The sequence below is a fragment of the Amphiura filiformis genome, chromosome 3, assembly GCF_039555335.1.
Source record: "Amphiura filiformis chromosome 3, Afil_fr2py, whole genome shotgun sequence".
In the NCBI taxonomy this organism is placed as follows: Eukaryota; Metazoa; Echinodermata; class Ophiuroidea; order Amphilepidida; family Amphiuridae; genus Amphiura; species Amphiura filiformis.
Genome location: NC_092630.1, coordinates 23,391,955 through 23,419,848, shown reverse-complemented (window position 1 = coordinate 23,419,848; position 27,894 = coordinate 23,391,955). Strand labels below are relative to the sequence as shown.

Here is a 27,894-nt window from a genome sequence, read left to right as displayed (position 1 = left end):
GGACGATTTTTAATTTTGTTGATTAAAAAACAGCGCTCGGAAAATCAAGAAATATTATAAGCTTAAAGTATACTTTGTCATCATTTTATTGCAGGGATTTTAATTTGACGAGATGAAATTAAAACAAAACTATCATAGCATACTCCTAGGTTTCAAAAGTTGGGCCTGGGCAAACGGGATATTGAACATGATGATGAAAATGGCGATGAACATCTCATGGTACATTGTATGTTTTCACTTCTCGTAATCAATTACAAAGCATCATTTTTCATTATATTAACACATGTGCGCATATTTTTTTGGAGGAGGGGGGCTTTGGGAGCGCCAGCCCCCGGGGTAAAAGCAGTGGGCGGCCAAAAAGAAGGAGCGGCAAATGAAGGGGTGGCGGAAAAAGGAGCGGCAATAATAATTTTTTTATTTGCTCTTCACTTTTTCAAACCACCAAAAAAGAAATGTGTCAACCTTTTCGTGTTGTTGAGGAAGGGGCAGTAAAATTGAATTTTCTTAAAGTGAAAGCCCCACTTTTGGTTCAAGTTCCTTGGGGAATTAGTCAAGGTTAAAATTTATCCATGTTAATTCTGTTCTGCCTGTCATCAAAGTAACAGGTGTATTGTCAGTTCTTCTGTGGAGAACTGGGCAAGCGGGGCTTCCTGTTTAAGCCCCCGGGGTAGGAGCGGCCACGGTACGCCACTGAAACAACTCAAAAGGAAATAAGTATGTGATTTCTACAATTTCAATTATATGACGAAGATTACCTCCCACACCCACCTTCTACAAAACCCCAAACGTCTTGCACATCGACTCGGTTTCACGTGCATGGGCGCTAAAGTTTAAAATCTTGATTTTGCGCTCATGTTTACTTCTGCAGGGGCCTACACAGGGTTCGCAGGTTTTTGCCGCAGGTGGAAAAAACCGCGGTTTTAACCACTTGGCAAAAACAGTTTTTGCCGGCAAAAATGGCAAAAACTAAAAAAGTGATTTATAGTTCAGTTTTTTCATCTCATTAAGTTACAAAAATAAGTTCCCAAGTGTAAAAAGGCCAGATTTTGTAATTATAAGCAATATATTAAGATATTAAAGGCATACGTTTTCATTGCTCATGTGCATTTAATCGAAATGTGGCATGTATCAAATTCAAAACTTTTTTATTTTAAGGACTTCATGAGACAAAAAATATGTTGAATTATTCATTAAAAGTTGTGTGTTACTGTTTATGAGCTTTCTGTGTCACTTTTTAATATTGAGTGACTATATGTGAGTTTTTGCCGGTTTAAACCAGGTTTTTGCCACTTTGCCGGCAAAAACCGAACCCTGGGCCTATAACGATAACGATAACGTGGCTCGATCTTGAAAATAGAATTAGAGATATCACATAGGCCTATACACACCCTCTAGCTCGGAATGTTTAATTCTTTTCGGTATTAGCCTAAAATGGGACAGAAACCTATGCACCAGATTGCAAATTGCGAATTGAAAGAACAGGGGTGATGGAATTGAGCTTTTATTTATAAACAAATGGAATGAAGAAGCTAAAAATAACTTTTTAAGTAAAAAAATAATGTAAATTTTAGGCACCCCCATCCCCAAAAAGATTATAGGGCCACCACTGATCATGCACACACCCCAACGCACACACCAAACGTCTTGCACATATCGACTCGGTTTCACGTGCATGAGCGCTAAAGGCAAAAATTTAGATTTTGCGCTCAAATTTACTTCTGCAGAGGCCTATACGTGGCTCGACCTTGACTGGAATTGGAAATATCACATGGGCCTACACACACTTAATTCTTTTTGGTATTAGCCTACCATCCCTAAAATGTTGCAGAAACCCATGCATCAGCTTGCGAACTGAAATACCAGGGCAGGGGTGGGCAGACCTTGGTCAATGGTGCTATATTTGAAATATTCTGACTAGTAGTAAAAGGAAGAACGAAAAAGTTGTTTTTTTTTTTTTTTAATGCACGTACGATGATGTACTAGATATAATCTTCATCGAAATGGTCAGTAGGCCTATTCACTTGGAACTGTAATTTTATATCCAAAAAAAAATGGATAGGAGGGATCTTGACACCATGTATGGTGTTTGGTGAAAGCACCAAATGTGGAAATCTCAACTTCGTGCTTGCATGGTAGTCGGGGGTTCTGTAGGCACCTGTAATTCTAATGGGCCTGTATGCGGCCACCTCATGACAGAAAATTGCAACCCCCCCCCAAATAACTTTTTAAAAACAACACTTAAAAAGCTGATCGTTATAAGATTATCACACACATGCTAACCTGATGATACGTTTGAGCACCAAAGTAAAATATTTCGAGTTTGCACTCATATTCCTTTCATTAATAAAAACAATTCAAAAGGAATTATACACTTTTAATTACATGACGAAGACTACCCCCCCCCACACACACCAACACACCCACTACCAGGTAAAAAAAACCCGGGTAAAAGCACCACGGAGTCCATCGCATACCGGTGCTCCTTTCAAAACACGGGAAATCCCTGCATGGGATGATAGTTCGAGCTATGGACTCGAAGTTTTATTACATACTTGTTTATTTAGAATTATAAATGAAACACGACAGATCATGCATTGGGTAAGGAAGGGGCGGCTATTATTTAGATTTTGTTGAAATTGAGTTATTTGCAAATCACGGAAGAGATCAAAATACACATTTTAACCTTTGTTCCACCAGGAAAGTTGACATCTGTAGCATGTTCGGGTCCTAATTTGTGGCCCCTTAATTGGTATTTCCGTAAATTTGAGTATGACTGTGGAAATGTGGTTCTTTTTTTCTTGGTAAAAAAGTGATAGAAATGTTCTTAATCAAATGAAACTGGGGGGGGGGGGGTGATTTGGAAAAAGTGGACTGGGCGGTTTTTGAAAGTGGGACTTGTATAAAAGAGACTTTTTCCTAATATTTTTTGCCTACAAAGACATAAAAAAACCCTATTTTTCATCATTGGGCAGACATTAAAGTGCAACATCCTTAATTTTAAAAAATGTTGATTTTCTCAGAACTACAATACAATTACCCCCCCATGTTGATGCCTGTATATGGTTTCTGACCGAATTAACCTCATATTTGGCCCCCAAAATGACCTCGGATGACCCCGAATTTACCTTCCGACAATTTGACTCTAAATGTTGACTGTACCCACCAAATTTCGTGCCCATACGACAGTTTTTAGTATTTTGACCTCAGATGACCCCTCGGTGACCTCGGATGACCCCGAAATGACCTTCCGAAAATTTGACTCTAAATGTTAACTGTGTCCACTAAGTTTCGTGCCCATACGACAGTTTTTTGTAATTTGACCTCAGATGACCCCTAAAAACATTGGGTGATGTTGACCCACTAACCAATGCGAACTTGTTCTGTCTAGGGTCAAGATGCACCCACCCACCCACAAAGTTTGAAGAATGTGCGACCCCTAGTCTCTGAGAAAATGGGTTTTTGCATGTTATGCATAAATTATGCAAATTAGGTATTTAATTACCATATTTTGCACAGAAAATCAAATCAGATCCTCTGGTCATGCTACCTCTACCAAGTTTCATCATCATAGCATCATCATATCCCCAGATACAGCTCCACAAGGCGGATTTCTTCAGATTTCCTACCATATTTGTAAAAGCATTCCGCATAAATTATGCAAATTAACAACTAAATTTGCACAATTTTCGCCGAAAAACTAATCAGGTGATCAGCAGGTGTGTATCATACCTGCCACCAGAATTCGTTACTATGCGCCCAACGGATCTTGAGATAGTCTGTCCACAAACTCCGCTACCAGTATCAATTTACGCTGATTTTCGCATAAATTATGCAAATTAGCTATGTTAATTTGCATATTTTTTACAGAAAACATACGGTTACGGAGCAAACTTGAATATCTTTCCTCCCACCAAGCAGCGTCTCCGTAGGTCTTACGGTTCCCCAGATACACACATATATCCACCCCCCCACACACACACACAGGTGTTTGGCTTATTGCCAACAATCTATTTTTAGTTTGTTTACGATCTCTTGAGAAACTGGACCTGTGATTGTGATCGTGATACACACCCCGAACACACCCCTATCCAAATTGCGACCGGTGCGGCCCTGGGTCGATCAGCTGGTAGCCATAGCCGCACGACCATCATGGTGACCTACTTTTAAGTTGGAAGACATGTTATTATATTCGCACCGAGAATAAAAAGAAAGAAAAAATAGATAATTTAAAGAAAAATAGCGACATACTTAGAAAATACCAAATTTTGGATCAATGTGAACGTCATTTTAAAACGATGTAAGGCAAAAAAAAAAGTTTGTCTCAAAGCTCACGAGAAATTTAAAACAAATGCGAAATGCGATTTTTTTTTATTCCCGACTTTTGTCAGGGTATTTTGAGAAAAAGTCTGATTTTCGCCGATTTTTTCTGGAAAAAACTATAAAAAAATTTTTTTTGAAATAAAAAAAATTTCCGCATTTGTTTTTTGTCAAAAATCGTGGGATTTTACAAACGCGCGCGCAAGCTTTGAGACGAACCTTTTTTTTTTTTTTTTTTTGGCCTAATACTATGTAAATAAAATAATTTATTAACGTTCTCATCTTCTCCGATTGAAGTAATCGTTATGATGTTAATATCATTTAATATCATCACCATCGTCATCATCCTTCCTCCCTCCATCTGTCTGTAATGAGTTTCACTTTAATTTTCTTTTCTACATGCAATGATGCATGCATTGTACCATACCAATTCAACTTTCCTGATTGTACACAAAGCAGCACGGATCGATACATCTTGGCATCATCCGGTCAAGTCGGGGTCAAGTGGGTGTTGAGACTACTTTCTCACCGTCGGTCGGTCGGTCGATTGCTCCTTAATTGTTATTGAACATGGACAGAGCTTCACTATGTTTACGTTTTCTACTCCAGGTGGAGAGAGGAGAGTCAAAGGAGTTGAACATGTTGAAGCTTCGTTGAAAGTTTTTACAATAAATACTATTCATCGGACCATCAGATTCAAGAATATTTATTTTTTCCGGGAACTTGGAAGATGTTTGCGCTTGCTGGGTCTATGGTTGGAACTTGGTGGACAACACGTAAGGATGACAGGATCTCTTCCGCACGACCGCACCCATACCATGCATGTAACTATGGTAACAATAACCATACATAACATCCAGGCACGATGCGATGATCATATGATCATGGTTAATTAATGATATATCATCATGCACGATTCGATTGAGAGGTCCCGGGGAGAGGTCTAAGAGGATTGATCGAGTTGATGGCGATCCCGGATAGCGATGCTAACTTGTTTGCTGGAATTGGAAATAAAATGTGCCAACAATTGAAATCATAAATTGATCATGGAAGGAAATCAGGCCCCAGTATGATTATAAGAAATACGTTTTATATACTACTTATTTTGAGGAGAAATCTTCATGCCACAACTGTTGTAGGTAAACATGTTTTGCAGGAACTTAACGAAATGCTGGTCGGATTACTCCATCTTATAAATTATAGTGAGTTAAACTTAATTTGTTTCTGTGTGAAGACTGTGTCACGTTGGATTATTTATTTTGTGCCCGGATTTTTTAATAGTTACAGGGATCTATATGACTAAGATTTTTTGGCGGGGGGGGGGTGTCTAGAAAGGGTAAAATTCAAATTGTGAAAAAATTCTAGGTATGTACTATGCCCGGATTATATGCATGTCCTACTTCGAGAGACGATGCACATTTACCAATCTATAGTGTGAAAACCGTGGGGGACGGAGCAATCAGGAACTTCCAAAAATTCGGGGATTTGCCCAGTAGACTTTGTTATACATGATTCACAGCCTCATTCTTTTCCTCCCGGGCTTTTGATTTTTGCCGCAGATTTATGCACAATAAAATTCTTCCAGATATATTCGTTAGGCAAAAATCAGGCCTGGCAAAAATATTGTCAAATTCGATTTACATAAATACCAGGGATACGGGACTCGCTGCATAATCATGATGCATATACCGGGCCACCGGGGTAATTATAAACTCGCACACGCAAAATCGGAATCAACAGAAATTTTGGGACTTACTTTTTTCGTAGATATATCTGCTAGAAAAATTTCATAAAAAGAGGAAGATGGAATCACAAGATATGATCATGACCAGGAGTCACGACATTTCGAAGTTATAATACAATGGTGCGTGATGTGGATTCGGCAGGGACGTAACCTTACACACACTACTACTGTTTACTGTATAGGGCTACAGCACAGTCACACAGATGCTGTTCAGTCACTTCCGGGAATCACTCATGCACAACGAGTTTCCCGGTTTTTTCCCGGTTTCGGCATTTTCTCTTGCTATTTCCTCGTTTTCTTCTCGCTTATTTCCCGCATCTCCCGTAGCTTCCCGTTTTATCTCTGTTGTTTTCTACATTCCCTGCACACTCCTGTAGGGCTACATTATTTAAGTAATACTGGTGGTTTTATGGGGCCGACTTACAATTTCCCGATAGGCTAGATAGATACATGTGTAGGCTTAAAGCCTTATGTACGATCTTTTTTCAGAATTTACCTTTATTTTTTTCAAACCCGATTTTTTGGCATATTTGTAAATACTTACACTTAAATCTATGAGCAAACTGTCAAATTCGCCCTATTTGTAGTAAAACGGGATGATTTTCTGTTGGTCCGACATCAAATCATAATTTTTTAGATTATGATTTTATGTCGGCCACGATCGCAAACCGTAGTCTCCTACAAAACTAGTTTGGTTACGCTCCCTCCACATGTGGAGGGAGCGTAACCAAACTAGGCCGCGTAGGAGACTTAACTCTGGGGCCGCACTCGCTGTCCTAATCCAAATAGTGCGAGATGTTTCGAGTGATAGAGGTGCAAGTTTATGATGTTGTTTCTTTGCAAATTCCCAATGTTTTTCGCGTCCAAATGTATTGGGAACTTTCATAATGATTGCGTATATCATTTTGGAAGAAAAAAAGAAAAATCTTAAAATTTAAAAAGATCATAGGCCTACATTTTTTATGCAAAGCTGTAACGTCCTCAGTCGGTAATTGCATGATTTCAATTAGTTGTTAGAGAATTAGGCTTAAATAGTGGCATGTTTGTCATAATATTAATTACACAGCTTCTTATACTTCTTGCCTAAACTCCCATGCTTGAATGTAATTAATACTCCATTATTTATCCAGAATAAATAAAAATTCATTAGCGCATGATCCACATTGGCGCACCCAAACTGATATGGCACTTCAGAGCAAACTTTAAGAAATAGGGCAATTGGTTTTGCCCGATTTTTTTACACAGCCGTGTGTCTTTTTTCTTACAGGATCTTCTTTCTTCTTCTGCCGACCATTACATTTGCTCTAGCATTTACATGCATGCATCGATTTTGACCTAAGTTGTAAACAACTTGCTTGAATTTATACTGTTTACAGGCCTGCTATAAAATGGATTGTTTGACTCATTGGGTGCTATGCCTTTGTAAACAAGCATGGACAATATTATTTTCCACACCATAGCTATCTCCAATAAACTTTTGCACTAAATCAATATTGATTACATTGGCCCAAAATAGCACTAGACCACAACTCCATTGTCTGGTTGTGTACATTTTGTGTTGAATAGAACATAACTATTAATACCTGAATATAACTGTAAATTGAGAAACCAGGAAACTGACAAGTGCTCTGACTGGGCTGTAATTGGGCTTCCTGGTTTGACCTGCTTTGTCCTGCTTTGTCCTGCATTTTCCTATTTTTCTTGCTTTTGGGTGAAAATTGTTTCACCTTTCTTGGATATTTTGGCAGGATGTGGGCAGGTACCTGGTAGGCTCCCAGCAGGAATCTATTGTTTAGGAGCCCAGGAAAACATTTCCTGGTTACTTTTTTTTTGATAGGGTACACATATCATATTGAATTTTTTTCTGTAAATAGTCTTATTCATCCCACACTGAACATAAATGAAACCCACATATTTGTCTTCAAGTACATTCTGGGTAAAATTCAAGTTTATTATTGAGATATTTTCAATCCATTTTAAAATTGGTCAATGTTAAATTTGTATCAATCACACATTCAAAATTTGACACTAAGAAACAGGGTTGAAGTATTGAAAATTGGGTGCACTTTATGTAATTGCATCTGTTAGAGACATTTGTTAAACAATGTTAAAAGTTGTACCAAGTTTTACGTTATTTATAATTTTTTATTCTGTTTCAGAATTTTAAGGAAGCCACAAAAATAGCACATTGGTCCATACATATAACAGTTTTACATTTGTGACTTATTAAGTGACTTACCAGCAGGGAGACAACCACTGGACAAGCATTCTGCGTGAAATCTGTCATGAAAAAAAATGTTAAAAACATACTTTTAACTTCATTCAGCTATTCTTTACTAAATTAAGTTCTGGTTCCGGTCAAATACTTCCCAACGCTTCATATGAAGCCAGGCAAGAAGGTATTTGTGCGACATGCATAGTACATCAGAATATTTAATTGGTTTTTTTTAGCTGTGTTCTGGTAGCATCTTAGGACTTCTTTCTTGAATGCTTTGGCTTCTTTTATCTACCAATTTGAAAAGAAAGTTTACCCGCAAATGTTAGTGATTTTACGATTGCCACTCAGCAGTCAGATGTAAACATGTAAATATCAGGATTTTTTTTATATACCATTAATTAGCTCAAAAAAGTAGATGGGAAATATGGTATCATTTTCAGTAAGTTATACAGAATTCTGATCTGAATAAGAAGATATAAAGTTTTAATTTCAAAACACATGCCCCCTATTTTTTATGTAGAAGTATATTAGTAGAGCTTAATTGCAGTATGAACACTAGACTGTCCATGCTAAATTCTTCATAATAACATGTACAAATTCTGCAATTATTGTATCAAGGCAGCCATTTGTTATAATAACTTACATAACAAGCCTACAAAGATAGCTGCCTTAATCATTTGCCCAATTTCCTTCCTGCGTATCACATTGATGTACTTGAAGAAAACGTCCTCCAGTGCCTGAACTTTCACCATCTTAATGCCTTGCAATATCTCGTTGGTTCTCTTTAGTCGTACATCTGACAGACTCTGAAAAGAAGACGCAGGGAATAAGATTAAAGGAGTATTTTGTGATCCTAGCATCCTCTTTTTATGACATTTTTCAATAGATATCCACGAAAAAAAAAGGGTATTGGCATTATTTCAGAGGATTCTGATTTTGCGAGTTATGCATGATTTAATATGTGTATTACACTGTTCAATAGGCCACTGTGTTGTAATTTCATTCTGGTATACCAGAACGTAATTCAAATTTGATGATATTTTTTCTAAACCAATTAATCTGCAAGAAATTTTTGAACATAAACATTATGTAGCCAGAGGTTTCCATTGGTATAAAAATCTCAATTTTTTTGGGAGAAAAGTGCGTAAGAAGGATGAGGCTGTGGATCACAAAATGCCCCTTTAAAACAAGCATAGCAACAACTGCCAATTCATAAGGTGAATATGCATATAATATTATGTACTACTTTGAAACATTTATCATACACTTCTCTGTAACTCAAGGACTCAAATGCTGGATCCAATATCAATTCATCAGTTACGTCTGAGAAAAAGGTCTATAAGCATGCCTCTAGGTAGGTAGGTATATGTGAGTATAAATACAAACAATATAATACAAGTATTGAAGAATCATTAATTTGATAGATTTAGTTTCTTGTAAGATTCTGCTCCAGTCTTTTACAATATGAGATCAATAATTATACAAAAACAAAATTAGACTATATAATTTTTACTCTCGACAATAGAGTGACGTCAGTATGTATTTCAGTGTAGTGGACGTACAGCTTCAAATCGAGAGCGTTCACTCAATGTACTGGCATACACACACACACAATTAAAGATAAAATAGATTTGTGTGTGAAACTACTACCTCAATACCTTGATGTCACTGGATTTCCGAGAGTAACAAGCTTGACAGAATCTCGGAAGCAGCGATCAGACTTTGCTGTTATTTTCTTTGGAAAGAGTGGGTCACAAATTTTCCCCGCACATCGTAAACAGAGTAAATTTGTTTATATCCGTCGGCGTAACTATCTCTGTTTTCTTTCTTTGTTTATATATCTCCATTTTCTCTCTCTTTCTTTCTTCCATACAATTTAGTCCCATGTTTCCATTTTACCGGTTTTCTTTACTCAATTTATGCACCATGAGCGCAAAGATTTACCGATGGTGCAATCGCATCCATCGTGATCATGTAAATATGCGTGCAAACCAGTGCGTCCATAGCAGTTGCCACAGTCGTCGGTTAATGCACACGAAAAACACATGCAATGTTTAACGTTTCTAGTTCAGAGTATTATTGCTTGCCGCTGTGTCATCATGCGTATCAGCCAATGACAAGCCTTGACTGTATATCCTTTTGTAAGCAATGCGCATGTAGCGGCACACAGTGTCATCGCCCCGATATCTTCATGGCAGAAATCGCCATGGTAGGTTGAATCCACAGCCACGCATGGCCATTTTTTTTGACCTTTGAGACGCATAAAGAGCTGAGGGACATCCGACTAAGGCTACTGACAATAGCCTGGTAGCCGTTGGTAGCTAGCCAACGCTGCACTATAGTTCGGCACATATAAAATCAGAATATTTTTGTCAGTTTTTGAGTTCAAGACGCAATGGTTCTTTCTCAAGACGCAAGCTAACGAGTAACGACTATCATATCCATTGAAGACATATATTCAAGTGCAAGGAACAAAATCTGGCTTCTTTAGACTAAATCAATTACGGGAGATATTCATCATTTTCTACCCCGGCATCCAAAGATTTATCGTCTGAATATCAAATCGTGCATAGCACATTCACATGTATCGATCCCGGTATTCATTTCAGTGTCTCTGCTGTATAATGTAATTATTAACCGGGCGATGTCGGTGTGCGGCAAGTCATATGACAGTATGAATGAGTGAATGAGCGTTTGTTACAAACTGAAGGACAGAGCTATTGCATGAGCTGGCATTGCAGGTTAAAATTCTGTTTGTGTTCAACTCACCAGAATGTTTTTCTCCACTTTCGACAGCAGTGAGGCCATGCCAAACTGTAGTGGGACAAGCAGTCCAAAGATAGATAACCCTGCTAGTGCTGCTGTACTTAAATTGTAATATAGCAAGAGAAGAGTGCCACCAATCTGTGTCAACAAAAAAAAAAGCAGAGACAGTGTATTAGCCAGTATACCCGTCAGTTTGAACATTCAGTTTTCTCCTAGCATGTGCAAAATTATGCCTTCCGTGCATGTAGATGCTAAATTAATTATTTGAGTAATGAGCTCAAAATTAAGAGTGGAAGTTTGAATTTAATCACTATGAAAATGTCATATCATCATTCCCATCCTAACATCTCAGAGATACAAACCTGATATGATAGTCTGTAGATGTTATGTAACATCACTCTACTAAACTACTCTGGAGGGTAAAATTGGGGTGGCAAGAAATTTTTGGCTAACCAGAAGGGCGGGGGGAAGCAATTTTTGGCAAGTCGAGAGTGGGTGAAAGCAATTTTTGGCACACATTCATGGGGGACCTATTAAATAAAATGCTCTAAAAGGCTTAGGAAAACAGTACAGAAACACTTAAATATGCAATTTTTTTCTGCACTCGTAATATATATCTAGACCATTTAAGGTTTGGAAATTGGGATCCCAAAAATTTGGCATGTGCAAAAGGAGGGGGCAAAGAATATTTGGTAGGCCGAGAGTGGGGGGAAAGCGATTTCTGGCAGGCCGTTTGGAAATTTTACCCTCTCAGGGGCTCATAATTATTGCACAGCCCAAAAATGTCAAGGTACAAACCTGATATGGTATAGCCCATACATAGTGAGTATACTCTATCATGTTGGCAAGATTCTCAGGATCAGTCGACATATGATTGATAATAGCTCCAGCGGTCATCTCGCCACTTGATAATGTCCAGCTTGCAAGGCAAAGTGACTTGTCATAAACCACTGCCTGGGAAAAAAACCCAATAAATATTACAATAATTGATTGAATGTTAGAAAAACTAATGCAACTGCAAGGATTGAACACTAAGGAAACATTGCTGAAAAAGTGAGGTGTAATAAAAAAGTAAGGTAAAGGTAAAGGAGACGATCCTGTGATCGGAGTGTTCATCTCTCTTTCATTGGCGATTGGGCCAGACTCCTCCATATAATGTTGTCATAGGGGGATCGCTACACCTCCTCTACAGCGAATCTGTTACCTTCCCAGCATTAAAGAATGCCAGTACCCATTTATACACCTGGGTGGAGAGGAGTAATCAAGATAAAGTGCCTTACTCAAGGGCACAACACTATGGCATCGCCGGGGCTCAAACCAGCAACCTTCAGATTATGAGTCGGAGCCTGTTCCGCTTGGCCACCATGCTCCCTTGTAATAAGGTTTGTGAATAAAACCGTATACATAAAGTTATATACATAAAGTTATAGCTAGCCCAAGTTCTAGGGCTATAGCTAGCCCAAGTTCTGTGCCAGCTAATTGTACTCTCCAATTAGAGCGCTAGCTCGGAACACTATCTTTTTAGCTAAGACGAGGGATCAGGGAATGGGCAAAATGTTTTTGTTTTTTAACCTCTTTTTATGATGAAAAATCATTTATGAAAAATAAAATATTTTTATTTTATTTTAGCGCCTGACTGGCGCCAACCAGCATAGCTATAACCCTGCATATATTCACTCAAACAACACAAATCTGACATCATAAGCCAAGGATTCACAACTCCGGGAATGCAATCCCATTTCTTGAAAGTCGGACTACTTGAGACCCCACATCAAAATGTCACATCTTACTTCTATAGCATTTTTCACTCTGATGTGGCAGTGATGTCAGTGTGTAATGATTTTTATGGAAATAAATAAGAATATGAAAATGAATATGAATAACAAACCTAAAACCACCACTAGCAATCAGTCAAGAAGCCTGAAGAAAAACCAAAAAAAAATCACATGTTTTGAGTACAATTTCACCCAGAATTTTACCTTCATTTCAACTGATTTTTGTTGGCTTCTTAGTACCAAGTTTAGCTACACTTTTCAAGTAACAAATAATGTATTGCGATTAAGGTACCCTCTTTTCCATTTTTGATACCCTGTGCAAGATACTTGTATATCGTGCCTGGGTGTGAAAAAAAAGACCCCTTTTTACTTTTTGTATGCGGGTGATATACAACAACTTGAAATACATGTTTCCCCCGGAGGTAAATCTCATCAATATGACACAAATATGATGACTATGCATCTCTTACCTGAATGGCAGCTTTTGCATAAAGACTCTGTACAATAACAATGTAGTAATGGTTCTGAAGACAAACAAATCTTAGGAAAGACGTCACAAAGATGATAAATATCAGCGCAAAACCATTCTGGAGGAACTCTGTCAAAGTCACATAGGCACTGTGGGTGTCCTGTTAAAGAAGAAAAATATGGTATTTTCATATTGAAAATAACAAAAATAACAAAATCTTAAATCATGATTCAACAACTCTTCCTATACCTTTGTACAGGAGCCAACCGTTGTTAATCCGTGATGAATCCACACTTTTACTGAAGCGTATACTGTAACGCGAAGCGAGACTACGCGTTACGCGAGAGCGCGTAAAATTCGTCATGCCTGGAACCTTTGTGCGTATGCAAGCTTACAAGTTGAATTCAGTATTTTTCATGTAGTGGCTAAACTTTGCCGTTTTATTCTGTAGTTTTATTGCTGATATTAACAGAGAAATCATCGAAGTTTTTGTAAGGCTTAGTGACAATGATTAACTGACATTTCCTCGTGAAATAATCGTGAATTATACGATCTTTAGCTTCTTTTTTAGTTGAAAGGATTCAATCATGTTTCATCGTTGTTCATCACCGTTTAACAACTCGCGTTCGGCAGCGTCTGCATGGTTTACTTAGCCGGGCAGCTAAAGCTGCCCTCGCCAAGTAAACCACGCAGACGACGCGCCGCATCGTTGTTAAACGGTGATGAACAACGGTGAAACATGATTGAATCCCTAAATAACTCCATCTGAGAGTGAGAGTCAATTCTGATCAAATTAGTCAGGGGTCCATACAACAAACTTGCTTGCTGTAGACTTCACTAACAAAATAATGTGCTCCTCGTTTTAGTGGCAAAGTTAGCATTATAGGTAAAGCCAGTAGCTACCCACTTCAAATGGCAAATTAGTTGTAAGCTTTAGGATTAATTATAAAATTGTGCCTTTGTTTAATATTTCATACTTTTTTTTTTTCAGAGAAGCCTAATAGTATTTGATATCTGAGAAAGTATGCATTGCAAATACAAAAATGTTAATTTATACAGTCACTAACTTTAAATATGCGGAAAGTATCAACATATGTCACACCAGGCACTCAATTTGTGTTAAGATGTGCATTGTTTAATTTAATTTTGCCTGGTATGTATTTTGACTTTGTAATTCACTAATGAGCTTGTTACAGCTTAGGGTGGTTCATAACTCAGGGACTGCCTTTTGAGGAGAGTGAGAGCAATCACTCTCTACTGCTCTCCTTAAATCTGATATGGGAGAGTGATTTTAGCTCTTGATCCTTAGTTGACCATTCTCTCCTTAAATTCTATTGTAAATGCTCTGAACAGCTCTCCTTGAAGGCTCTAGAAGAGTTTTTATTGCTCTCCTGCAAATTCCAAAAGACAGTCCCTGATAACTCCCATTTTAATTATTGCCAGGGCAATATGCATTCTGAATTTCTAAGTTTATTTATACACAAGGGCGAGAATAACAATGTCATACAGCGATCCAATTTTGTCTTGTTTTTGCAGTTTTTTTTTTTTAAACACATTTCACCATGATTGTAAAAGAGACAAACAAAACTATTCATTATACATGTATATTAAGTCTATATTTCTGTATTTGAATATCAAAAAGTACATAAATATTGTGCCTTGACTGTAAAAAAAAAAAAATTGCATATCGCATAGCTCATTTTCTTTAAAAAATTTAAAAAAACGCATAGCACTTAGCTTTTTTACCAAATGTGTCCGAGACATTCTTTCTTTTTTTTGGGGGGGGGGGGTGTCTAATTTCAATGGTGTTACAAGTTATGGAGGCCAACAGCCAAGAGCCAATTTTCTGCCAAAAAGTGTCTGCTAGTTCAGGCTAGTTAACACGAACCAGGAGCTGTTTTAGGTTTCAAGAGAGCCCAACGACTCCTGTCTCCCACCCAATCTCACCCTTGTTCATACATAAAATAAATCTTACCGGATAAAAGTTAGGATCATCACTCTGCAATGACGTAGCATAGTTAACTAGTGCATTGATGGCAATGGGTCCAACGAAACCCAGGGTATCTGCAGAAAACCTCAACACTCCAGCATAGAAGATTGGTTTAGAACAGAGCCGAAAGAACACACGGTACAAGGAAACTTGAGTTTTGTGGCGCTCTGCTCTAGCCTGTAAAAGAGATGATTTGGCATGAAAGATGATGATTAAAGGTAATTTTGTTCTCAAGGTTAGTGATATGATCACTAATTATTATTTTCCCTTGTTGAACCTGGGATCTCTAGACCCTGGAGCAGTGGTCTTACCAACTTATATATCAAGGAATCCATAGGCGTAGATCCGGGGGGGGGGGGTTTGAGGATTTGCCAGGGGGATGGTCCATACAATCACCCCCCTTGTTGACGCCTGTATGTGGGTTTCTGACCAAATTAACCGCATATTAGGCCATTTTAGTCCCCAAAGTGCCAATTTCTTTCACGCTTCACGCGAATTTGTTCCACTTTTGCACTATATTTCATCAGTTTTGACCTCAGATGATCCCAAAGGACGAAGGTCTAGCATACTTGGTTCTAAAGTTATTTGATGTCTATTTTCTTATGCATTTTATTGGTTTTTTCCTCCATATTTTTACCTCAGTTTCAATTTTACCGCCTTTGGGTCGATCCTTGATGTAATTTTTTCATGTAAGCTAATCCTAATCCTAACCCTAATCATAACCCTAATCATAACCCTAAAGTAACCCTAACCTTAACCCTAATTTCGTGTAAAATTACATGAAGGAATAACCCGCCTTTGGCCCCCATGGACCAGATCGTGTCACATATGCAAAGGTAAAATCACAGAGGCGTTTGTTGTCGAAAGGTTGGCATTCAGTTATAAGGGGGCTAGGGGCAGTGATTAGTGGCATGAGTTTTACCAGTTTTTCTGAATAAAACGAAGCAATGCCACACACTTAATACATATGTATGCATACTATTCCTTCTACTTCTCCTTCCATGCCTATGCTAGAGAGGATAATCAAGTATAAAAACATCCAGACCCAGTGGTGCATCTCAACTCCTTCACACCAAGCAACTGAGGTATACCCTGCTACAATACTAGACTTGCTTGCCAGTCCTATATACGCTGTACCTATGTATATTAAGGACTGTCTTACGCCATTTTGGATGTCAATGGGAAATACACACTTAACGATTTGCGCCGGTTAGAAACTTGAAAAAAAATCTTAATAATTTTATCAATGTATATAAAAGGGGTACCAACCTTATTGTGCTTGCTAATTTAAGACTCGGTTGAAACAAAATTAAGGATTGAATGCATTTTAGTGTCCAAAAGGCAAAATTATCGTCAAAGTTCTGCGAAATCGGCACCTTATGCGAAGGGTCAGAATTGAATCGAACGAAAATATCTGATCTTTGCGATCAAAAACACAAAATTACAACTTTAAAATACTATTGGCAAAAGACATTATTACCAAACAATATAGAATAGAAAATTTGACATCATTTTCTCAAAATATTGAAGAAATTTGCTCACTAGACATCGAAAAAGTACGCAATCCAATTCCCGTTCAAACGCGTGAGAAACTGAAAGTGCATAATCCCGACTACTACAATACCATTACCTCATAACCTTATCCAACTCACCTTTTCCTGTTTCAGAGCTTTATTGAATCGATGACGATTGAATTTTGAAGTAAACTGCTTGGGCAAGCATCCTAGATCGTCCATTTCCAGAGGACGTCTGTATCCGAGATTGAAGACCCAATTGAACCACAAGAACGTCGCTGAGGAAAACAGGCTGACGTTATCATGATGATATTTCATGTTTGGTTTGACACTGTTTGGTTTTGGGATGGAAAGACAACATCTAAACACCTGTTGGAAGAACGATATATAATGATTACTAAGAGGACTCAAACTGCACTTGTCCAAGTTGCAAACCCACCAAACTACATGACAAGATTCCTAATGCAGCCGCCTACACAGGTACACCCTCCCCCAAGTACTCGACTGGTACACACCGAGTACCTAACACAATACCAATGCTGCTACTGATCATGAAGAGTATGACCCACCAGCAGTAGTACTGCACTGGTACACCTCTGGTACTGCACAGTACCAGCCACGTACCTTGGCGATGGTGTATCTGTGCAGGTGGCCACAATAGGAATCTTGTAGTAGTTCTTGTAGACAGTATAACTTGCCCGGATGCCTACATCTAGTTCAAAATTTGAATCTCCTAAAGTGTTAACCATTACACTGTGACCCACATTATATTATATAGTATCAAAGTTCCCACTCCATGCAGCCCACTTTATTATGTGGTGACAGCATTTACTAATCCAGCTTCCAGTGAAAAGTAACATTTTATACAAATCTCTTTCTTATGAAAATGTTACAATACAGTCTACCATAAATATAAAGTTGATAATACTTTTGCCAAGCGAATGAATCTGCAAGGAGCTTTTTGTATACAAACATTATGTAGCCATAGGTTTCCGACAGTATAAGAATCTAAACCTTTTTTTTCAGGCAGTTGAGGGGATGAGGCTGTCACGAAATGCCCCTTTAAATAAAGGATACAAAAAAACATCCATTCCAAAACTTCTTTTGTACTAACCTTCTTGGCAATTACAAATAGCTCCAAACAGATGTACATTGCATATGAAAATAGCACCAACACCATCACGTCAAAGCGTATCACAGTGAAATCAATCTTCGTTGACTGAACCCACACAGTCATTCTGTAAGCCTCGCATGCAGTCACCAAAACCCAGTACAAGAGTAAACCAAACGCCATCCTTGGCTTCTTACGTGCTTCTAAGATGTGATAGTAATAAGTAGCCATAATACCCGTCAAGAATGCAAAGACTTGCGGTAGGTACAGGTGAGGCTGAGTCGCACCTTGTAATTTATTGTCGGATAAGACCCCTTCTCCAATACTTAGGAGTATGACATTCAGATACAGCGTATTTGTAATCCATCTCTGCACATGGCCGGGTATCTGATAAGAATCTTAGGAGAAGAAGACGTTCTACGCCTTGATTTTTCCTAAATGAAACAATGGCGACTATCAAAAGGAAAAGGATGAGAAACAGGATGTGAGGTATTAAAAGAAGAAAGTTTGGAAAGCATGAATCGGCTCGGACTTGATCCCATTTTGTCATGGAGGTCTCCTCCAATGGGTTGTATAAAGATGAACTGTTTCCACTTGGCGTCCCACAGATCCAGTTCCATTCACTTCCATCTAAAACTATGATGGCGGCCATCTTGAATGGATAATGATGAACTGCCGTCACATCAGTAAAATGTCATATTACACAGCAGTTTCGGTCATGAAACGGAATGACGATTTACCATAGACGTCTTCATTGTTTTAAAGTCCATGTGTCAACCCTGCAAAAAAAGAACAACAAAAATGATATTATGCTACTGGTGGTTGTTAGTCGGGGAGGGTTTTTTTCTGCACTCTGACCTGACACAGTTACCTGACAATTTTGCACCAATATTGCTTTCTTATTTTTGCCCCTATTGCAAAGGACCCAAAAGCCTTTGGACACAGTCAAGACACCCAACACCAGAGAAGGTATCATATCCTTCCCAGAATCCTTTGCAACATGAGGCATCACCTCATTACAACAAATGATACTCCTATTACTTAAGACAGATTCCCATTGTTTTCATGTTGAGAATTGACTGGCTAAGCATGTGTTCAGTTCAGTTCAGTTAAGGGGTACTACACCCTGTGGTAAATTGTGACTATTTTTGCATTTTTCTCAAAAATAATAACACACTGGTAACAAAAGTTATGTATATTATTGGGGCAAGGAATCCAATTACTACACTGAAATTTCAGTGACTCAAGACAAGCGGTTCAGTATATATGATCGGAAATGAGGTACATCCTAGCGGTACCTTATTTCTGATCATAAATAACGAACCGCTTGTCTTGGGTCACTGAAATTCCAGTGTAGTAATTGGACTCCTTGCCCCTATAATATACATAATATTTTGTTACCACTGTGTTATTAGTTTTTGAGAAAAATGCAAAAATAGACACAAATTTATCGAGGGGTGTAGTACCCCCTTAAACTTTATTAATCCCTTTCTGGAAATTACATGCACAAAAGTTCATAAATAAACTACAATAGAGAACAACCATAATACAAAAAACAGGTATTATTTTTAAAAGCAAAATGAAATTCAAAGGCACTCCCTAGAAATGGCATGAAAACATAAATTAACGACGGTACTTGGGAGTTATGATAGTCAACAGCTACGCATGGCGATTTGTTCGAGATAGGCGGAGTGACTTAGGCTAAGTACATTACCTGAACGATATAAGATACCACAGTGTTTCCATTCATTAACTGAAATGACACATTTTTACGATCCATTACCCTTTTTGACATTGCCAACACAAGAAAATTTGATTTGTTGTCAGTTTTTTGTTTTCAATACCCTGACTGGAAGTTATTGCTCTGAAGGTTGTTGTTGCTTGTGATGTAGTACTAGGACACCTCCGATGACGTCACAGATGTTGATGACGTCAAACTGGAAGAGGTTATGCCACACCCTTGGTTCCGGGGGGGTCAGGAGGTTGTCCCAGACAGATTCGATATCTACTTTGTCACAGTCAGTCTGGGTCTTTTAGTTCTAATATGGATTGCTTCCATGATCCTATGAGGGAAGTTCTAGGACTCCCTCTCTAACACTTAAATTACGTTCTCCCAGTTAATCTGGTGCCCTGTCGATGTGTTCCTTGATCACTGACTTGGAACTGGCCGCTTTGGATTTATGTTCTTTTAGCCTCTTTTTGAGCTTGCATCCAGACTCACCAATGTATAGGGAGTCACAATCTTGCAAGGGATGGTGTACATGTACACAACACCAGATTGCTTTTCCTGTTCAGTTTTGTCCTTTGGGCAGACAAGAGATCTGCGTAGGGTATTCTGAGGTTTGAAAGCTGTGCTAACACCTGCAGAGTTGAAAGCCCTGTGCAGCTATATTCCGAAAGTCCTTCCACGTACATTGTAAGGCACGTGACAAAAATTTAGCTATTGAAATACTGAACAAAAAGACACAAAAAGCATCACAATAGCTCATACCATTGAGGTGTTATGGCTTTTTCAAGCTGAAACTTAGGCGAAAATTGCATTTTTTCCCAATCAATTGTCACCCTGACCCCCAACTTTCTAACCCTGTTACAAAAATAAAGAAATAGATTTATCCCATTTAATGATTTGAATATATCATAAATGTACCCTTGTCACATAAGCATAAATAATTATGCACTACTCAGTAGTTTTCATGTTCATACGACAGCATTCAAGCTTTAACTTACATTTTTTTTACATGTGTGTCCGCCAAACGTAAGTCAAAGCTTGAACGCTGTCGTATGACTTCTGTAATGACTAATTGGCTACCGTACTGTCCGTATCGCCCATTTTTGGAGTTTCACAATTTTATCCGAATATGTTTTGCACGTGTTTCCCCAAATTAATATTCCATACATGTATTGTTCAAATAAGGTTGAATAAAGGTACAATATAGAGTATAAAGAACCCGATAAAAAATGTGATGCGAATTCTGCATTTATTCAAAAATGGCGAATTTCTCAAATCATGCAATGTATTTTCCCTGAGAAAATTCCCATATTTCTCAACATGGTGTACATCCAGTGGCAGTGGAAACTGTCATCCCTCCCCAACCCCCCCTCACTAGACGTTCGCTTTTCAGTATCTCTTTCCTTGTTGGAAAGGTATAACGTTGAGGAGATAGGAACATGTACAGAAGATCCGGGACCTACTCTGCCATGTTTGGCTGAGTAACGGTACATGAACACGGTCTTTTGTGCCTATGTAAATTAGTCATTGTGTAAAGCTGTGTTTATACCCAGACTGAATCATTGTCGCTAACTACATAAGTTATGTGTGCAATTTTAGAGAACGTTGACCGACAGAGGGTGTCAATATAGGTTTACGTGTCGCTTTTGAAAAACAGCGAATCATGCGTATGCTCAGCAGGCAACACGACGGCGATTTAGTACACTGACCATGCGTGCGATTCAGGTTTCTCCAAAAGCGATTGAGTATAAATGCATCTTTAGAAATGACCGGCGATTGTGTGTTCTCAAGTGGGTTTTATCATGTTAATTAGTGACCTCGATCAAGCATTGAAATGCTGTAATTTTTTGTACTGGATCGTTCAAGCATCTCCAACAAATTTTTCAATGTAAGTGCCTCTGGCCCTAGTAGAAGTAAAAACGGATACTATGGCCAGAGTTCTAGGGCTACCCCTCACATTTTCAAAATCGTTTTGCCAAAACTTAAAGCTGCTTTTGGAGTTATTTCATCAAGTCAAGTGGTAAATACAGTGAATAGATTATTGTAACGGCAATTACAGCAACCGAAAGGTCTATTACACGTTTACGTTTACGTTTACGTCGATACTCAGCAGGATCCTTTCCGGACGTCATGCCAAGGGTGCAGAAATGTTGATCACGTGCAGACTAGACATACAGGTGCAGCCAACAAAAAACTTGAAAATTGAGGGTGCTGGAGTTGAAGACAACTGGAAAACTCAAGTGGTGCGATGAACTGGATGAAGTACGAGTAAAAACCAAGCAGCATGATTACAGGCTGGATGAAACTCCTCCCCTGAACACTTCCAGGGTTGGTGCAGTTAGTACCACAACTGGGAGGGAGTTCCATAGGCAAACTGTCCTCGGGAAGAATGAGTTCCCATAGAGCTGAGTGCGGCTGGTGATTTTCTTTAGCTTGCTTGGGTGATAGTTTCTGGTGCTGCTGGTGATCATTGGTGCGAGGTAGTCGGATGCATTGATGGCAACCATGTTGTGTTGAATTTTGTACAGCATGGCCAAGCTGGCAGCATGTCTCCTCCATTCCAGGGATTTCCACTGAAGTTCTTGTAACATGGAGGTCACGCTGTCTCTACGCTGGTATCTTTGCAGGACGAACCTGGCAGCTTGGCGTTGGATGCTTTCCACTTTGGTGATATCTTTTTACTGTGAGGGCTCCAGATTGTGCTGCAGTATTCCAAATGAGGTCTGACAAGACTGGTGTATGCCTGCTCACGGATCCTCACAGGACAGCTCCTTAGGTTTCGCCGCAAGAGGCCTAACATCCTGTTGGCTTTGGTGGTGATTTTACCAATGTGTTTCTGCCAGGACATATCGGTGGAAAATGATAGACCAAGATAGGGATATTCGTTGACAGAGGAGAGTTGGCTGCCTCCAAGATGGTAGTGGGCATCAATAACCTTCTGTCTGCGTGTAAACCTTATCAGATGGCATTTATCTGTATTAAACTGCATTTGCCAGTTAGCTGACCATTGATGGAGGAGGTTCAGATCCTGTTGCAGTTTGGTGCTGTCATCGATGGAGGAAATTGACTGATACAGAAGGCAATCATCGGCAAACAGTCTCAACTTCGATGTGATGCCATTAGGAATGTCGTTGATAAATGTGAGAAAGAGGAGGGACCTAGCACCGTTCCCTGGGGAACTCCTGATGTAACACGTTCCCAGTCAGAGGCTTGGCCGTCGATGACTACTCGTTGCTGGCGTTGAGTCAGGAAGTGATCTGTCCACTGGAGTAGGGGTCCTCTTATGCCATAATGTTGGAGTTTCCGCAGAAGCCTTTGGTGGGGCACTCTGTCGAAGGCCTTGGAGAAATCTAAGACTATTGCGTCTACCTGCTCGCGGTCATCAATGGATCTGGCTAGGTCTTCGCTGTAAGTATCAACTGTGTCTCTCGCAAGAGCGGCCTGAACGAAAACCGTGCTGAACTTCGGTAAGAATGTTGTGCTTATTGTAGTGGTCCATGATGTTACTAAAAATAATGTGCTCTAGGAGTTTGCAGCAAATAGATGTGATGGACACTGGCCGGTAATTTGACGGTGTGCTTCTGTCTCCCTTCTTGAAGATCGGTGAAATATTAGCAACTCGCCAGTCAGATGGAACAAAGCCGGTGTCCAGGGACTTTTGGAAGATATAGGTGAGAATGGGTGCAATTTCTGTGGCAAATTCTTTCAACAGTCTGGCTGGAAGGGTGTCAGGCCCAGTAGCTTTCGTAACATTGAGAGATGTCAGAAGTTTTACTACTCCATCACAAGTAACAGTAATGTGCTTCATCGTAGGAAGAGATGATTCGCCAAGGTCGGGAATGTTGGTGGTGTCTTCACTGGTGAATACAGAACTGAACTGCGTGTTGAAAGCCGATGCTTTGCTCTTACTGTCAAAGATGACCCTATTTCCAGCTTTTAAAGATGTAATATTAGCAGGTTCTTGTTTTTTGGTGTTAATGAATTTCCAGAAAGACTTATGCGACTTATCATCAGGGTCACTGAACATGCTGTTCTGGAATTCCCAGTAGTTTTTCCTACAACTCTTCTGCAGCTGTTTCTGGTATTGGTGGAATTCAGACCAAATGATAGACCATAAGAACTGTACTCCATGCATTCACTGTACTTTTAAGCTCCAACCCCTGAAACCAACATTCAAATGCAAAAGCAATTCCACTCGCTTTATGATGTTATTGTTACTTGCGGGGGATACCGAAGTCAACCCAGGTCCTCGTCCCATAAAGTACCCGTGTCTGGTATGCAAAAAAACGGCTAAATGGGGCCAGCATTGCCTTCAATGCGAAGAGTGTGAGGACTGGTTTCACACAGACTGCATGGGTATGCCATTGGATACATATCAGTCCTATGCCCAGAGTATGCCTGCCACTTCCACATACTTGTGCATAATACGGAAGGTTGATTTGTGCCCATAAATGTTTAGGCCTATGTTAAACTGTATGTTATACAAATTGTACAGCTATCATTTCTACCCTATGACGAACCGACATACCTGTAAATCAAATAGCCCACAAAAACTGGTCATCGCTGGTATTTTTCATGAAGAAAAACGACACTTTTTACGCCGAACATGTCCAAAACACGTCAGCTGACGTACAAGCCTCCCCACGCATGTACATAAACAAGCCGTGTTCATTGTTTAATTGTCACCTGCAGCTGTTCGCAAGAAAACTTTCTGCATAAAATTACCTGGGGTCGTTATCAGGCCTGAGACACACTGGCGCTAGTTTGAGGACAGTCACTATGAGTTACTAATGTCGACACATGCAGAAAATGCGTGATGGGTCGCCATTTTGTGACTCGTGCAAGCTAACACAAACAAATTATTGGACTTAATAATCTTTTCAAGTTTTAATAAAACGTGCATCTATCATGATAATATTACATTTTATTATTTTATTATTTGAATTACATAAGCTATGTCAATTTTGTGTCCATGTTAATTTTTATATGGATTTACCTGTGTTGATTTTAAACCGTTGTGAACGTGGAGCTACGCAAACTGACAGATGATGGTGGATGCGATATCGCTATTTTTGACGCCGCCATTGGATTAACACATAATCATGAAATCTTCACAAACAATTCTAAATTTGTTATGTGGTGTCAAAGCAAAATTATCTTACTCTAAAACCGTTGGGGTTCTGCAAAGTACCCCACTGCAAGTATGTTAATTGTCCATTTATAATCGCTAACCGTGTATTGTGAATGGGGCTGTCAGCCCTGTATCTTCGCCAGCCTCGTACGTCCGTGTTGCGTGTCCTATGCCGCCTGCAAACTGACAGGCGATTACCCACCATGCAATGCGAATACACGGAAACGATCCAGTTTAGGATGCATCGCAGTTCCTATTGTGTAAACCAGGCGTAAACCGCCCATCCAACCTGATCGTGTGTACAGGATTTGTGCTGGAGGCTAGTAAATGCGCACAACCAATGCGCAGAAGAAGACCTTGATACTAGGCGGAGCTTACGTTTCACAAGAATGATTGACAGCTGTGAGTAAGTGAAATTCTGTTCTGTGATTGGTACAAAAATATGGTTCTCGTATAAATGAATATATTATCCATGGCTTCAAAATTAGAAACCGTTTCTTCCACAGAGCCCTATATAGGGCTCTATGGTCTCTACTCATCATACACGACCGTAGAAGATCTGGCCAGCGACGACGCTTGCCAATCAGGCTAGCTATTTGTACAGCGTGGCCTCTCATCCTTTTTATTATCTCTGGTCTTGTCACGCTGGTAGATTCGCCCACCTGTGATTACTGACCTGGATCTGACAGAAGATTGTGGAATTTACGATTTTCAGCAGCAGGATTTTATGAAACTGCCAATATTTGCAAGTATTCTGAAGGATCGGTAATAATTAAAATATTTTTCATGGTGTCGGTAGTGCAAGTTGAAGTTAGTGAATTTGTGGTTTTCTATGTTATGTGCAAGAGTGTTTTCAGGAAGCGTAAATAGGCAGGCCGTTATGCTAAGCTCTCCATATTATATGTAAGTTCGGCGACGAACTGGACACATCACATGGTAGTGTGATGTGTCCAGCCTGGATATATGCCCAGAGCAGTGTCACTTGGTTTTGCTCTGATTGTGGCCAGCCAAATAATAGCAACTTGCCTTCCATTTTCGATATTTCGCCCAATCTCCTATCCAACTCCTTCAGCCAGCTTGAGGACACTTTGCTAACTGATGAAGAAATAGGTGAACCTATCGCTGCATCATCACCGACAGGAACCAACAATCCTAGTCGGAGGGTTCCCCAGTTCAGCGCAGTCACAAACTGAAAGCTGTCGTTGTTAATTGTGATGGTTTGTACAACAAAATTCCACTGCTTGAAACAATCATCCAGGAACAGAAACCTGACATAATTGTCGGGACTGAGTCCCACCTGAAAAGTCATATGTTTACGGCCGAAATTACCCCTCCTGGCTTTACAACCTACAGGAAAGACCGGCTCACTAGTAGAAAAGGTGGAATCTTCATTATGATCCGTGATAGCCTCATTGCTACTGAATGTAATGTAACTGTTACCGATGCCGAACTCATGTTTATCGAAATCCATATTCAGGGTCACAAGCCTTTAATTATTGGCTCTTTTATCGACCCCAAGTCTGCTCCATCCAACCTGAACCAACTTGCTGACAGCATCGAGAGATCCATCAGAAACATAAGAATGCTGTCCTGGTAATTGCGGGAGATTTCAACTTAGCCGACATAGATTGGCCTGAGAGAGTGGTCAAGCCGTATGCAAATGAGTCATCAAAATGTGCTTTATTGCTTGACATTTGTAATGACAATTTTCTGGACCAGATGAACCATGAACCTACAAGAATATCAGGTGCAACTAAAAACATTCTTAATTTGGTTTTGACTTCACACCCAAATTTCATTGAAAACTGCAAAGTGAGTGGAGGTTTAAGTGACCACCTTATGGTATGCTTTTCTCTAAATTTCAAGCCTAAGATTAGCAAGAAACAGCCTAGGAAGATTTTCATGTATGGCAGAGGTGACATGACCAGTCTACGTTCTGATTTGAATGCTTATCAGAGCGCATTCTTTTCTGCCAACCCTGATCAACAAACCGTCCAAGAAGACTGGGACTTGTTTAAATCGAATGTCACTGGTTTAATGGATAGACACATACCATCTAAAATGTCTAGACCCAACTCATCAAAACCTTGGATAACTAGAGACATAAGGCGGCAATCTAAGAAGAAGCAGAAACTGTATAACAAAGCTAAATCCACCGGTAAAGCTTCAGACTGGTCTGAATTCCACCAATACCAGAAACAGCTGCAGAAGAGTTGTAGGAAAAACTACTGGGAATTCCAGAACAGCATGTTCAGTGACCCTGATGATAAGTCGCATAAGTCTTTCTGGAAATTCATTAACTCCAAAAAACAAGAACCTGCTAATATTACATCTTTAAAAGCTGGAAATAGGGTCATCTTTGACAGTAAGAGCAAAGCATCGGCTTTCAACAGGCAGTTCAGTTCTGTATTCACCAGTGAAGACACCACCAACATTCCCGACCTTGGCGAATCATCTCTTCCTACGATGAAGCACATTACTGTTTAATACTTGTGATGGAGTAGTAAAACTTCTGACATCTCTCAATGTTACGAAAGCTACTGGGCCTGACACCCTTCCAGCCAGACTGTTGAAAGAATTTGCCACAGAAATTGCACCCATTCTCACCTATATCTTCCAAAAGTCCCTGGACACCGGCTTTGTTCCATCTGACTGGCGAGTTGCTAATATTTCACCGATCTTCAAGAAGGGAGACAGAAGCCCGGGACAGAAGCACACCGTCAAATTACCGGCCAGTGTCCATCACATCTATTTGCTGCAAACTCCTAGAGCACATTATATCGGTGGAAAATGATAGACCATAAGAACTGTACTCCATATTTAATGCCAAAAATTGGGCACTTTTAAGTTTAAGCTTATACCAATAATTACACGCCCGGCTGTCGAATTTTGCACCTATGTTATAAGTGGAGCGAGCGAGTCTAGAATAGATGTAAACAAAGATTTTACACAGACAAAATCAAAAGCAGTAACAAGCACTTATGTATTCAAATGAACATACATTTCCTTTATATTATCTTGCTGTATTTCACAATTCACCGTTACATCATACATGTTATGTATTCGTCCCTGTCCCAGTCTGGAAAACACAAAACAGCAAAACAGCTGATCTGTTTGTCGCCCTCAATTG

At 39.4% G+C, this 27,894-nt stretch overlaps 1 protein-coding gene across 1 annotated transcript in view; it reads right to left on the bottom strand.

Moving 5' to 3' along the window:
• Positions 1 to 27,827, bottom strand: part of LOC140147123 (ATP-binding cassette sub-family C member 9-like) — a 67,556-nt gene extending 39,729 nt beyond the window's left edge. Inside the window, exons 1-9 of the mRNA XM_072168901.1 lie at positions 27,766 to 27,827; positions 17,908 to 18,683; positions 16,932 to 17,162; positions 15,265 to 15,456; positions 13,291 to 13,449; positions 11,844 to 11,999; positions 11,049 to 11,183; positions 8,923 to 9,085; positions 8,301 to 8,341 (exon numbers count right to left, since the gene is read on the bottom strand). Of these exons, the coding sequence (XP_072025002.1) occupies positions 8,301 to 8,341; positions 8,923 to 9,085; positions 11,049 to 11,183; positions 11,844 to 11,999; positions 13,291 to 13,449; positions 15,265 to 15,456; positions 16,932 to 17,162; positions 17,908 to 18,135 (1,305 nt within the window). The 5' untranslated portion in view covers positions 18,136 to 18,683; positions 27,766 to 27,827. The remainder of the gene's footprint in view (positions 1 to 8,300; positions 8,342 to 8,922; positions 9,086 to 11,048; positions 11,184 to 11,843; positions 12,000 to 13,290; positions 13,450 to 15,264; positions 15,457 to 16,931; positions 17,163 to 17,907; positions 18,684 to 27,765) is intronic.
• Positions 27,828 to 27,894: the final 67 nt, after the last annotated feature.